Raw genomic sequence first — 14886 nt, 5'->3', positions numbered from 1 at the left:
CTCAAACATGTGATTTGCTTGGCTGATGTGTTTTGTTATTTTGATGAACCCAGCTTATCAAAGTCAGCAACTGAATTCTACCAGATGGGAGTATGATATTTTTAAGCCCATGAAAACATGTAGGCCTAACCTTTCAGAAGCCCATTAACACTGCACTAATGGTCGAATTTCTGGACAACTATGTTTCAAGAGGAATTAGGATGTGGAATATTAATAGTGGCTGATACCATCATCTAAATGATGCAAACTTTGCGTGAATTTCCTGGACTTCATTTCGACAGAAAGAACCAAGATTAAAGATTTATCATGTAACTAAGTAGGCTTCAAAGATTGCAAAGAATGCAGAGGACTTTACCTATCCTCTAATAATTGAAGGAGGTAGGCCAGGTAGCATATGTACAACCATACAAGATTGTTGCCACTACCTCAATATGAAGGATTATGTAAGTGATGATCTCAAACAGCACAATTGTGGAAGAGAAACAAATGTACTATTTGACTTTATATCCTGCAAGTGCTTGAGGTCAACTTGAAATACAATTTCTATTACAAATCTCAACCAAATCTTACATGAAACTCACTTATCTCATTTACTATAGACAAGCATAAGCTGTTCCATCTCCAAGGGAAAACCAAAAACGTTTACAACATTCTTGTGACTGATTTGGAAATTCATTGCAAATTCATTTGGTTCCCACCATAGGGACTAGTCTGAAAACAATGGGGAAAAAGGAGAGAGAGAGAGAGAGAGAGAGAGAGAAGAATTGATCATGAACACAGGTCTTCAGGACATTATATAAATAAAATTAAGAGAACAGGGGGAAACTGGGGATTTCAAGTCATTCATCGTAGTTCTGACATGACTTTAAGCCCATGTGAACTTTAGCTCATTCTCTCACCATACTCTTTACAGAATAAATGCGTCAATCTTCATGTGTTAAATATGAAGAAAGCAAATTTACACAAAAACACATAGATGTATGTATGCACAAGTGCTACTTTATCTTGATCTGTCTCTCATTAGTTTCTACAAGTAGAATTCTATCAGACACTTATCCTTATAGGAGCATTACATTTTCATTCAATCATGCAATAGGAGATGGCAGTTCATCAGCGTTCAGGTTATATGGCATGAAACTCAATTCTGAATGAGTATTCACAAGCCAGTAGCACTCATTTTTCCTGCATATTTTCTCAAAATAACTCCAGTAAACCTTTGAAGTAATTGAAAAAGAGCAATCTTTAAATCATAAATAATCCAAACATAAGATGATAAGAATAAGATAAAAGATACTGAAACCAGAATAAAAATGCACTCCAACTTATTAATTTACATTCTACCACATACTCAAATATGAAGCACACCTTACAGACCCAGGGCCCAAGGAAGCTTTTCTCATAAGCATATATAGAGTTAGCTTAACTAAGATACAAGCAACATACCAACGGTTCTCCCACAAGACTACAATCCAAAAAACTAATACTAGTTTAGCATATAACTTCTAATACCACACCAGCAGAAAGGCCAACTTACCATGCCAGAGCATCTCCAACTCCAACATCACCACCATGAACATTCCAGAAAATGTCTCCAGCATCGTCTGCCTTCCCAATATCAAGAGCTATAGCACCAAACATCGCTCGGAAAGCACTGCAAACCACTCCAGGAGTAGAAGAATTAGTCTTGGGGGATACCCTGACCACCTTCTGCAACCCCAACCGCATCCCATCACTAGTGCATGAAGATTCCACTTTGGAGATCTCTGACAAGCGACGGTTCAGATCTTTTGAAGAAATATCAATGTCTTTTCCAAGTAACCGGAGAGAGGCCGATGTTTCAATCACATTCCCACCCAGAATGCTCAATGCTCGGTTGTTCTCTTCAGAGAAAGAGCCATGCGTCATGGCACGACGAAGAAGACCAACGTTCTGGAAATTGTAGCTATAGATAGAGAAAGCAACACTGTAAGAACCCAATTGGTTAATCAGAAAATATAAAAAATGCTAAGTGAGAAAAGGGACCAATAATCTCCATCAATACGCGACGCCATTGGCAAGCAACATTTCCAAAAATTACATGATAGAAAAAGCGATCACTTTAAACTTCAACCACTAAAGTTTGGGGACCAACAGTGTATTTTGGCATTGAAAAACTATATGAATGTATAGAACAACAAGCATAATAAAACTAAGAGGCTAAGGCCAATTGATAAGCATGAGAGAATAGAATAACACAAAGTTTTCAAAATTCTTGATCATCGACATGATTGTACAAAATTTTCCCTTTTTCATTTCTTTATATCAGAAATCAAAAAATGAAGTAAATAAATGTAGAAGACGAAGATTCGAGAATCGGGAACAAAAAAGGGTTATACCCAATTTGCTTCTGAAGGGTTTCGAGCGCAGTTGAAAATGGCGATGATGTGGGTTTGAAGATCCGATCATGTACTTCATTTGCTGCGTGGCTCTTCTGCACACAAAACAAAATTTTACACAACACAATTTTTGCTTTGCTTACTCTCCGTTTGGTTGCCCAGAAAAAGTTATATATTAGTAATATATAAATCTAGAAAGATTTCAATAAATATGTTTTCGGAAATTGAGTAGGTACCTGAATATTGGGAATGATCGTGAAGAAGAGAATGACCGAGAGAGTGAAGGCGAAGCGACCAGAATACATCTTCATTTTTTTCTTTTTCTTTTTTTCTTTTTTCCAAAGGATGTTTGTTTGTTTTGGACTACCTTAGTGTTCTGTGAAAGTGTCTTCACTGCACCAAGTCAAGAGACTCAAGACCTTTTTCTATTTTTTTTATTTAAAAAAAAAAAAAAAAAAAGACTCCTTCCCCCCTAAGTTTTTTGTGTCTTGATTGTCTTACACCAAAGTCAAGAGGCTCAAGACCTTTTTCTTTTTCTTTTTTCTTTTTTTTTTCTAAAAAAAAAAAGGGAAAAGATTCCTTTCCCCTTGAGCTGTTAGCTTCTCTCCATCCATGAGTAATAATGAAATTTCAACAAGAACTAGATAGTCTAGACTCTAGATGTGTAACACACACATAAAAAATGACTAGTTTATCTCTTCTATTATTTGTAATAATTTTGATTTAAGTTTATTTTCAATTAATTATGAATTTTGCTAGATTGGGAGATCTCTAATATCAGTAGCTCATTAGAGCATTCACAGCAGTGGAGCTAAAAATTTAGCTATTTAGGTCCACCAAAAGTTATTTTATATATTTTACCTACACACATGCTGCAGCAGTAAATCTAATTTAGCTTTCAACACAATAAAATAATATAAATATCACAATAAAATAATATATCTACTACAATAAAATAATTCATCTCACTACAATAAAATAATATATTTACTATATACAACCATCACAGCCACACACACAACCACAACCACAACCACCAACACCACCACCACAGTCCACAACAAAAAAAAAAAAAAAATCAACCAAGCCCACACCCACCAAACCCACTAGGCAACACCCACACCCACCACCACGAAACCCACCCGAGCCACCACCACGAACACATTGATCTACCCACAAACCCACCCATAACCTAGTCACCCACCGATGCCGATCTACCCACACAACCAAAACCACCGACACCGACCTACTCCATTCCTCACTAAGTAATATATCCACTGATGTCGACGAACTTAGCCACCCACCAACGCTGATCTACCCATACAACCACAACCACCACCACACCATAGCCCACAACAGAAAAGAAAAAAGAAAAAAAGGTGAAATGGGTTGGTGGCGTGGATTGGCAGCAGGGGTCTACGGCGTGCCGGTGGCCTAGGTCGATAGCGTGGGGGTGGGTTGGCAGCGGCGAAGCAGATTGGCGAAGCAGAGAGTAGATGAGGGAGAGAAAAAAAAAATGAGAAGGAAAAAGGAAGAAAGAAGAAAAGCCAGAGAGAGAAAAAGAAAGAAAGAGAAAATATTTTTAAAATGAAAGAGGTGAAAGAAATTTAATAAAATAATTTTTTTTGTTTAGCTCTCATAAACAGTGCACATCTATCTATAGATATGCACTGTAGCAATGGAGCTAAAAAAAAAAAAAGATTTAGCTCCAGCTGCTAGAGCATGATTTTAGTATTTGAGAAGCTAAAATATAGCAATATAGCAATATAACACCACTGCTATGAGTGCTCTTATGCTGTTAAACTGGCTATTGCTCTATTATTGTAATTTGCCTCCTCTTGTTTTGGAAGCTTGTAGGCATAATTGTTGTGTTGCCTTCATTTTAGTTTAGCCTTAATGAAATGGTAGCTAGAATAAAAAACTAAATGTATTACACCTCCAAAACTAACATGTCATCTCACCATTTCAAAAATTAGTAAATAAGGCCTATCACATAGCGCCATTATAGGGAAAAAATAAATCCAAAAAATGAAAACCGATAACGCCTCCCTTACCCAATCCAAGGACCCCTTCCCTATGCTCCATCATCGGAAACTCTAATTCTTTTAAGAATTGTTCACTTGTAAGAGCATTAGCATAGATTGTACTAAAAATTTTAGCTTTTAGCATCACAAAAATCTATTTTATCTATTTTACTACCTTACTTTACAAAACACTCAACATCAATAGTTTTATTTTAGCATTCAACACACTAAAATAATATAAATAACATAATAAAATAATATATTCATTATAATAAACAACTACAACCACATTAAATATATTGTGTTGCTTTACCACCAATGTAACACACTTTTTGTATATTGTGGTATTAAAAATAGCATTTTAACAATTTTACACCACCAATGTGGACGCTCACGTGGTGATTCACTCAGCCCAACTTCAAAGGGAAAATTTCTCACACCCACCTCAAATACAAAGAGAAAATTTTTATGACTCAAGAATATCTACTGGTCTTTCTTATATACTTTGGACAGAATTTGTTTTAACTATGTCACGAGGTGGAGGTTTCAGAGTCTGATACTTTGGCGTGTCCCCTATGAGTCTATGACCAAATCTAAGTGGCATGATGGCAAGAGGGAGACCATTTTAATAACACATCCAAGTGATGTTCATATTCATCGCTGACATATTATATAGCTTCTTGGATTTTGTATAACTTTGAGTTGTTGGACTCGAAATGGATTAAAGATTAATAGTCTAATGTATCCAAAGGACACCCTGACCTGGAATTATTTTATTTTATTTTATATTAATAATATTTTTATAATTTATTTTGTTTTGACCACCCTAAAAAATTTGAACACCCTAAATTTTATTTAAGCCCAACAAAACTAACTTGGTCCCCTTTAATATATCATTGACACTTTAAAAATACTTGGAAGCCCAACAACAGTCTCAGAAAAACAAATGAAGAAGCACATTTGGCACAACTCCTTTGCTCCAATTTAAAATTTTTGGTACAACATAATCAAATTAAAAAAAAAACCAAAACAAAACAAACCAAAAGCAAACCTAGGAGTTTTAGATAGAGAACATCAGCCTCCTTTGCTTAGTCTGCCAATCTATATCGTCCATCGTTTTACTCGTCGCTCTCGGTATCTTATTTGTCGGTAACTATCATAGCTCTCTCTCTCTTTATCTCTTTTTTGAGTGTCTGACTTTGTAAATTATGATAGACTAGTGTGAATTTATAATTTATGATAGTGAAAGCGTTTGACATCTTTATAATAGTGTTTAGTTTTATGAATTATTATTTGCGGTAAGTGACAGGGTGGCAAATGGGCGGGTTTGGGCGGGTTTGGGGTGGGCATAATTGGGTTGGGTATATAAAACTCATTTATCCATTTAAAACCCATTTAACTAATTCCTTATAACCCAAATCCAACCCAACCCAATTATTATGGGTAAACCCCAACCCACCCAATTACCCAATTATCAAAATTACCAAAATGCCACTAAAGTGAAAATGACCAAAGTACTCTTAAATCTTCAAAAATGACCAAAATACCCCCAAAACCTGAAAATTACCAAAATACCCCCAAAACTCAAAAAAATGACCAAAATACCTCCAAAATCCAGAAAATGACCAAAATACCCCAAAAATCCAAAAAATGACCAAAATACCCTTGAAAGCCAAAAATTACCAAAATACCCCCTAGAACCTAAAAAATGACCAAAATATCCCCAAAACCTTAAAATGACCAAAATACCCTCCAAAACCTAAAAAATGACCAAAATACCCCTGAACCCAAAAAATGACCAAAATACCCCCGAGAACCTAAAAAATGACCAAAATACCCCTAGAACCCAAAAAATGACCAAAATACTCCTGAAACCTAAAAATTACCAAAATACACCCAAAACCCATAAAATTACCAAAATATCCCCAAAACCAAAAAATGACGAAAATACCCCCGAAACCTAAAAATTACCAAAATATCCCTGGAACCCAAAAAATGACCAAAATACCCCTGAAACCTAAAAATTAAAAAAAAAAAAAAAAAAAAAAAAAAAGTCATCATGCTTAGTTGAATTGCCTTATCATATCATTGGACTAAATTTCTTGTGACCCTAGTCATGCTATATGTTTGTTTAGTTTATATGTCCACTTCCCTACAAATTTGCTCTTACAGATATCAAACATCAGAAAGATAAATTAAGATGACATTACTGAATTGGAAAGTATTAAAAGCGAATTTGTTTTCCTATGGGCTATGGCTAATTCATTAGAAAGATATCCCTCCTTTAATTTTCATCCTATTGTGATTAACAAGATTTTAAGAAAATCAAATTTTTTTTCTTACATTTAATATATTCGTGGGACTCCTGGCCACTTCATTATAGGAGAGAACAAGTTGTATGGTTTGGACCCTAGAAATAGATAATGTCTTAGGTATTGACAATTTGCCCTACAAAATCACTAAAATAAGAACTCTAGGGGTAGATATAGTGGTGAGATTGAAACCTTTTTTTTATAAGAGAGTTTCAACCGCGTCTGCTTTTGATGATAGTTCTTTATTATCAGACCAAGACACCAATTAGTTTTAGTTAAATGGCATAAAAACTTAAGATTTACGATAGCATCACCTTACTTTTGTTCCAAAATTCTTCAATGCTCATCTTAGAAAGATAGCCAACCTTACAATGCATTCTGCGTTTATTTTATTCCTTTCAAGTTTCAAGTTACATAGTCATTGGCCTCTTTGATAATACAATTCCTAAAACAATAGGTATGGTTCCCAAGTAAATTAGAAGCCACTGCCTTATACGATTCTCAATTTATATCTTTAATCATATGAAAGCTGCTTATATTTAGGATTGTTTGCTCCCTTCTGTGTCTTTTTTATGATCATGGCTAGCTGGCTTTTTTGTAATTCGCTTTAATATTAATGAGCCCTCTCTCATATCGGTGGAGAAAGGAATTAGGAAGAATGGGAAGCCTCTTCATTACAAAGGGAGCACATTCCATAGAATTATTCCCTATTTTATGATCCAAGGATGTGATTTTAGTCTTGGTGATGGCCGAGGAGAAGATTCAATCGATGGTGTGAAGTTTGCCAAAACGAATATAAACACTAAAGAAATACAAATGCATAAATAAATTTAATTTTATCTCAAAAATTAACTTGAGTGGGGACATGAACAAAATCAGGAAAAAAAAATTGCATCTCTTGAATTGGGATACAATCTGTTTAACAAAGTGTGAGGGTGGTCTAGGACTCAAAAAATTCAATCTCGTTAACCAAGCTATGCTTGCTAAGCAATATTGGAGAATGATAAAGCAACCAAATTCTCTTCTAGTCAAAACTTTCAAAGCTAAATATTACCCTAAAACTCACATCTTCGACCGCCAGCCTAAATTTCATCATTCTTGGATAGGGAAAAACCTTATAGGTAAACACAATACCATTATCTCACAAGGTCGATGGTTGGTTGGGAGAGGTTGTAACATTCCTTTATCTCATCCTCTTTGGTATGAGAGTAATTCTCAGAAGCTTAGCGAGCTTGGTTTAGTTAATAAGACTCTGTCTAAATTAATTGATACCACTAGCAACACTTGGAAACTAGAAGTAGTAAGGAAGCTTTACCAATATCCCCTTGGTGAAGAAAATCTTAAAGATCCCTCTGCCAAAAACAGGGGAAGGTCAGGACAAGATTCTCTGGAGCTTTTCCAACTCAGGAGATTATCGAGTGAAAAAAAGCCTATGAACATTTACATCAAGAATTCATGGAGACCAACCAAAATCAGAATAGAAACTCAGACATTAACAAGGAAATCTGGAATTTAGTCTGGAAGGTGAAGATTCCTATTAAGATCAACACTTTTATATGGAAGCTGCTACATGAGACTATGAGAGTATTCCTATAAACTTGAAGCTCATTGAAGGGGAATTCCTACATCTTAGATTTGTTCTTTGTGGAAGGTCCTTTTCACATCTATTCCTCAGTAGCTAGAGATGTCTGGTTTGGATCCCCCCAATTAAAACTTGGGAACTAAATCAGATTTCCCTTAGAATGTGGCTGGTTGATGTGTTGTTGAGGACCAAGAAACTTGAGCAAGCAAATATATTTTATCAAGCTACCATTCAAGAATTTGAACCAGCTTTGCACCCATATTAAAATTAAGATCGAGCAATTTTTTCAATATATATATATATATATATATTAAACAGTTAAAAAAAACCTTGTATTGATATTATAAACCAAAAACAGAAAAAGAAAAAAAAAATTACTGTATGAAAAATTAATTACATAATACATGTGATTGTCTACACAGACTCAAATTTAAGCTGGCATTATTCAATTGATGATTATTATTCAACTCCAAGCCGTGAAGAACACACTGCATCTCTGTCAACAAGTGGCCATTATGTCCTAGTCCACCATCGTTCTTTTCTTTGAAGTAGACATCCAATAACTTCCTGAAAGTTTGCAGAGTCAACAAGGTATCCGAACCAGCCTGGTGACTCTTCCCAGCTAAGCGTTCCACTCCCAATCTGTTAGCCACTGTCTCTAAACCCCCATAAAGGCCATCACAAAACTTCATCATATGCTTCAAGTCAAAAAGCCTTTTCCCAAATAAGCACTGCACCAGGGTCATAAACCCCATCAGATCATACGGCAGTGGTTGCCGGATCAAGATTTTCATCAAGTAGGCAATGTCATAGGCACCATGAAAGGTAACCCAATCAAAAGCAGAGTGATTACCCAACAACCCAGATTTCAACATCACTGCAGCAAAATCGGCAGAGTCAATACCCTCCTTCAAGTTCTTGTCAAAATTGATTCCCTGGCTTTTGAGTAAGTCTATTGATTTCTGGTTCTGGACATCATTATAGACATTGAAATCTCTGAAGTTAAACTCCCAAGCGTATTGATACTTGGTACCGAAATTGGGCAGAGATCCTTTGTCGTCACAGAGTGCCAAACCCAACTGAATAATGTTGGTTGCATTGACATTATCTCTGATAATATTGTAGTTCAAGAAGGAAGGCAGTTTTCCAAGCTCTCGCTTGTCGATGTTCATTGGACTGAAAACAACACCTGGGAATTCAGTGTCGAAAGCCACCATTCTGTGAGTCATCCCTGCAATTCTGATGAGATCAAACTCCTTTAAAAGATTGTGTTTCCACACCTGTCTTACCACAATCAGAGGAAAAGAGACACCATCCATATTGTATTTTGATGTCTAAGTTTCTAAGAGCAAGAACTGAATTTGAGCAAAGAATTTGTTAGCGCTTATTTATAAGTACAATTGAAGAATGGCAGTGATGTAAAGCACTTGTTTTCCGAATAGGAATGGGAAATTTGAACAAGTCGGTGGTTTAAATTTGGGCTCTGAGTTCTGACCGTTGGGCTAGAGATAGAACTTTTATTTTTATTTATTTACATTTCACTATTTTATATATAAAAATAAATATTCACTTTTTAATTTTTTTACTATTGGTAATAGAAAAGATTTTATTTACTGTGGCCACTTTTAAATTATTAATGGGTTTTGATCTAACGCAATTACTTTATTATTTCTTTAATTCTGTCCAAGAGCTTTGTATTTTATTAAGCTTTGTATTTTAATTAGCATATTCTAATTTTTTAACAAAGATGTTTAAGGTTTAGATACTCTAATCACAATTATCAAATGAACAAAATTTAGCTATAAAATTGATTGTAACCTAAAACTTCAACATTACTCAATATTTTTTTATTAGATGTGAATTTTGATAAATTCACCATTAAATTACATATTCTTCTTATATTCTTTATATTTGCAAAATTCTTAGAAAATTAAAGATCAATAGCTATGTCATGCATCAATAAATTGTTTAAATTACAAGTTTTTGTAATTTAAAATTATGCATAAATTATAAGTTTATAGATTATATAGTAAATAATATCCAATTAATACAAAATTTTACATGTGTATTAAGAGTATAAAGAACATGCAATTCAATAGTTATATTTTTGAAATATAGAGCAATGTTTATTTTATTGAGTAAGATTGTAACTTTAAGTTACAACCAATTTGTAGCTAAACTTTGTCCTTATCAAATTATCAAAAATAATCAAAAATCTCTATCTCATAAATGGCATTAATCAATCTCATGCTACATTACCACCAATCCACCACCCTTTCTTTTTATTGATACTAGCCGCTACGGAAGTAAGTAGTTGATGATGTTAACTTCAAATTGAGTTGATGTGGTTTGTTATTATCGGGCCATGTCTAAATTAGTAAATCTCCAATTGCAGTTAAACTATTAGAAAATTTCCCCTCCGGAGTATGCATGTATTTTTAGTTGTGTTTGTGTGTTATCTTTATGTTTCTTTTTCTTTTTGATTTGTCTCCAATCGAATATATTTTTGTGCATAACTCTATCCAAATGGGTTGCTATATTTGTATACTCTTCATTTTTTTTTTTAAATAATAATATTTGTTGTTTAATTCTATTATGTGTTATGGGTTTAATATTTTTATTTCATTAATAGTACTAGTAATTTCATTTGAGATCATCTTAAGAATGATATACTCACATTATATAATAAAAATATAAAAGCGAGCGGTTAATATATCATAGTTGGACTTATACTCAAGGATAGACCCAGGTGGGGACCAAGGCCCCTGGGTCCAAATTTTTTTTTTTTTTAGTTATAATATTTTTCATTTCTGTAGTTAGGCCCATTTTTTCCACAATAAGCCCAACTAGCCTCACCTAAATAGCAACTATTCAACAAAAAAACTTAACAAAAATAATAAAAATATTCACAATGGTGATTGTATTTTAGCCAAAAAAAAAAAAAACTATTTTACCACTAAAGAACTAAAAAATCATGTGTTATTGTAGAAACTAAAGCTAAATTTTTTTCAACTATAGTAAACTGGTATAAATTCCAGTATACAGTAGCAAATTGTTAAAAATAAAATACAATATTTTATTATGATTATATCTCTTCTTTCAATTAAAAAGCTTAAATTATCTCGCTTCCTTTATTAAAAAAACTCGAATTCTCTCGCTTCTTTATTGTTAATATTATTTCAAATGAAGTTATAAAAAAAAAAAATAGAACATTTGATATTGAGTGTATAGTAAAGTGAGGTGGTAAAATAAATAAAGTAACTTTTTGAGATGTTAAAACTAAAAACTAAAATTTTTAGCACCATCAATGTGAATGCTCTAACTTCAACAAAAAAAAAAAAAAAAAAAAAAAAAAAATCCTAGCCAGCCTAGTATTAAAAAAAGACATTATTTTGTTTTTGTTTGTCTTTGTTGGTAAATAATTGTATCTTAATATATTTAGAAACAATGATTTTGAGTATTTATAATTTTTTAATATTATATGGATGCCTATTTGGATTTTTTTTTTCTTTATGCTCCAGGCCCCGCTAGCTTAAAATCCTGAGTCCATCCCTACTTACACTTATAGTTATAGGCTTGACCAATGAAACTAAATTTAATTTAATTTTATCTCAAAAAATTTAATTTGAATTTATGTTGAAAATTATAATATTATTTTTGTTTTATTAATCAATGGAACCAAACCCCCAAAAAAAAAAACCGGTACTATATATAATTTGATCAGTTCTTTTATTTATTTTTTATTTTTTATTTTTTTACATTTGAAAGTTATTAGTCCCTTTAAAAAAAAAAAAATCCTCTATATTTTTTATGAGTGAAAAAGGAAAATTGCTTGCTATTAACAAATGTTGTAAAATTAGTTGTTGAGTAGACTCATATAAATAAGCGTGTTACAAGTAATGTTCTGATACTATGTTAAATTACCAACCATGAGTTCCAATTAGCTTAATTGGTGAAGTCTCTAATAGTTGAAACCCTCTAAAAAAAAATGTTAAACTACCAACAATTCTTACATTATTTCTTTTTTCTTTTCTCCCTTTTTTTATATATAAATTTTTATGGGTACCATACTATTATAAATAATTTGGTTGGTTCAAATTAAAAATAATAATAATAATAATAATATGAAGCAAAAAATAAAAATAAAAATAATCCATTTTCCAAATAGAGTTAGGCACCCGACTTACCTCCTATTCCTAGTATAATAAAGTAACCCGTTAAAGCTTTCAACTTCGTTAGAGATAGTGGGAATGTGGGAGAAATTCAAATAAACGAAATACAAAATCTTAGCGGCCTTACCAATTGCTTTGCTGCTTATACACATGTTGATTTCGATTTTGTTTTAAATATAAGAGGAAAGTTTGCTCATACGGTTGTTGGTTTTGGATTTTAGTGGGGTTTGAGCTTGTTTTGGAAGCTGATGATGAAAGAAGAACATGTGGATGGATAGGGAAAGACTGACCCAGAGAGCTTTGGTGATTGAGCATTCAAGGGGGAAGCCTATTAATACTGCCGTTAATGAGATATTGGCTGATGAGATAGGTGAGCTTAAGATTGATGAGAAGCTTGTTCATACTGTACCCAATTCTGGTTTTGATCATTTAGTACCATATCAAAAGCCTAGTGGATGGTTTGTTGGGGATTCCTCAGATGAGGATGAGGATGAGGATATGATGATGGAGGATGAAGTGGAAGCTGACGGTCCTTGGGCTATGGAACTACAACCAAATTTTGACAATATGAAGGTTGATGTTCTAAGCATTGGTTCTTATTGGCTTCAACTTCAGATCAATGAAGCATGTGATCAGTTGGTTGGAGTGACAAGATGCCCATTCTGCAGAAGATGTGCTTAAGATACTCGTTGAAGGTGATGACAGTGAAGTTGGATCAAAGCTGTTGGTGCATTTCCAATATGATAATTTACAGCATCTCTAAAAATCATATTTATCTAGCTTTGTTAAGTTTCTGTTGAGGAACCGGCTAAAGATTGTTTGGTGTGCCCTTTTGGATCAGGCAAGCGATGCCAAAAAATATAAGATTGAAGAGAAAATGATGGGATTGGGACCAGAAATGGTTGCAATTGTGCATCGGTTGTGGGCCGTAAGGGTTACTCCATAAGAAAGGAAATATAACTTGGTGAAGAGAATTAGAGAAGAGGCTTATCGATTGAAGGAAGAGAGAGGGAGAGAGAGAATGGGCTTGTCGTTTGAAGGATAAGAGCAAAGGAGATGAGGATGTAGGGAATTAATACGAAATTCCCAAACTTGTGATAAATAAAATAGAGAAAACACACGCTAAAGAAAAAATAATCACACACACAAAAGACAGTATTTACGTGGTTCGGTAATTTTCCTATGTCCATGGAGTTGTAGGGATTTCACTATTATCAGGGAAAAATACAAAATCTGGCAATAGAGTTTTTCTCTCTCTCAAAAACTACATAAAGAAAACCCTAATCACCAAAACAATGGTTTCTATATCCTGCGCACAAGATTCACAATGGGCTACAAAACGGGCCAAAAAAATTGGCTCCAAATTAAAAAGTCAACTTATTTTACTATTCAACTTATTTTTGCTACTATTTATAGACTTCACTACACTTTTTGATACTATTTATCGGTCTCATTATACTATTTTATCTAACTTTTACTTTTATCTATATTTTCAGTAAAAATTTTCAGTTTCAGCAAAATAAGCGGATCCCAAAAAAACCCTTAATAAAAAAATAAAAATAAAAATAAAAAGCATTCTTGCCATGTACTATAGAATTACTCAGCAAACAATAACTAAATAGGAACAAATTGCAAACTGTGGGGCCAGAGAATTTGGCGACCCCAGCTCATTTCATACTGAGCCCAAGGCCCACGCCGAGGAGGAAAGGATGTCCAAGGATGAACAAAAAAAGCCCAAATTGTCGAGGATTATAGCCAAAGATAATCCTGTCCTCGGCCAACCAAGATCATAGAAGGGAAGAGCGGCACGCCATCAAAGGCAGCCTCCCAGAGCATCCAAAAAGAATGACGAGTATGATGGACCAGCCATAGGAGCATGGTGGAGGAACAATTTAGGAAGAAGTTGTCACCTCCGCATTAAATGCTCACAACTAACGTTTTGGCCGCATTAATAAGTAAATGACCTTGAACAGTGCTACCTTGGTTGCTGCAACTCACAGAAGGTTTGGGAAGATGGCTGATGGGACAAGCAATCGAGTAGTGACCTACATTGTCAATAAATGGAGGGCTAAGATCAACTGAAAAGGGGTATATAATGTAAGAGATTTTCCAAGAAGGGGGAACGAAGAGAGAAAAAAGGAAGAAAAGAGGAAAAGGAAACGTTGTAGCCATTTGTATGGTCTTTGAAGTCCTTGTAACCAAGCACCGAAGAAGTAATAAAAACTGCAAGCTCCTCAAATGAGGGCTGAGAACAGAATTTCATACTTTAAGCTCATGTTCTTGTTATTCAAATCAACCCGTAACTGTGCCTAGTTGTTGTATCCCTTATTAAGACCTAGCTCTTTGGCCCACTCTTTAGAAATTTATTGTATTGGGCTAGTTGGGCTTGAGTCCGCTCTTCTAGTAGAAGAAGTGCTCAAA

The 14886-nt window shown here is 34.0% G+C and overlaps 2 protein-coding genes across 3 annotated transcripts; both read right to left on the bottom strand.

The window, feature by feature from the left end:
• Nucleotides 1-1291: 1291 nt before the first annotated feature.
• Nucleotides 1292-2791, bottom strand: LOC111999324 (protein NUCLEAR FUSION DEFECTIVE 2). 2 transcript variants are annotated; one of them, XM_024031451.2, is made up of 3 exons: nt 2612-2791; nt 2376-2467; nt 1292-1942 (listed from the first exon to the last, which is right to left on the bottom strand). In XM_024031451.2, the coding sequence occupies exons 1-3, from the start codon at nt 2684-2686 to the stop codon at nt 1531-1533; spliced, it is 579 nt and encodes a 192-aa protein (XP_023887219.2). In that variant the 5' UTR covers nt 2687-2791; the 3' UTR covers nt 1292-1530. The 2 variants fall into 2 exon arrangements, with proteins under 2 accessions (XP_023887219.2, XP_023887218.2); XM_024031450.2 differs by having other exon boundaries at nt 2376-2470; nt 2612-2789.
• Nucleotides 2792-8682: 5891 nt separating this feature from the next.
• On the bottom strand, nt 8683-9612 carry LOC111999295 (probable CCR4-associated factor 1 homolog 11). The gene has a single exon (XM_024031426.2). It carries the CDS (start codon nt 9610-9612, stop codon nt 8683-8685), a length of 930 nt encoding a protein of 309 aa, XP_023887194.2.
• Nucleotides 9613-14886: the final 5274 nt, after the last annotated feature.

The sequence above is a fragment of the Quercus suber genome, unplaced genomic scaffold (genome assembly GCF_002906115.3).
Source record: "Quercus suber isolate HL8 unplaced genomic scaffold, Cork oak 2.0 scaffold_481, whole genome shotgun sequence".
Lineage (NCBI taxonomy): Eukaryota > Viridiplantae > Streptophyta > Magnoliopsida > Fagales > Fagaceae > Quercus > Quercus suber.
Note: the sequence above shows the minus strand (reverse complement) of the source record. Positions and strands in the feature narration are given on the sequence as shown.

Excerpts from the sequence above, each read along its gene's own strand:
- LOC111999324 (XM_024031450.2), bottom strand. The coding sequence starts at position 2,686 with ATGAAGATGTATTCTGGTCGCTTCGCCTTCACTCTCTCGGTCATTCTC. Across the intron at positions 2,471-2,611 it reads CGATCATTCCCAATATTCAG|AAGAGCCACGCAGCAAATGA; the intron begins GTACCTACTCAA and ends TTTTGTGTGCAG. Across the intron at positions 1,943-2,375 it reads ACCCTTCAGAAGCAAATTGG|CTACAATTTCCAGAACGTTG; the intron begins GTATAACCCTTT and ends CTCTATCTATAG.
- LOC111999295 (XM_024031426.2), bottom strand. The coding sequence starts at position 9,612 with ATGGATGGTGTCTCTTTTCCTCTGATTGTGGTAAGACAGGTGTGGAAA.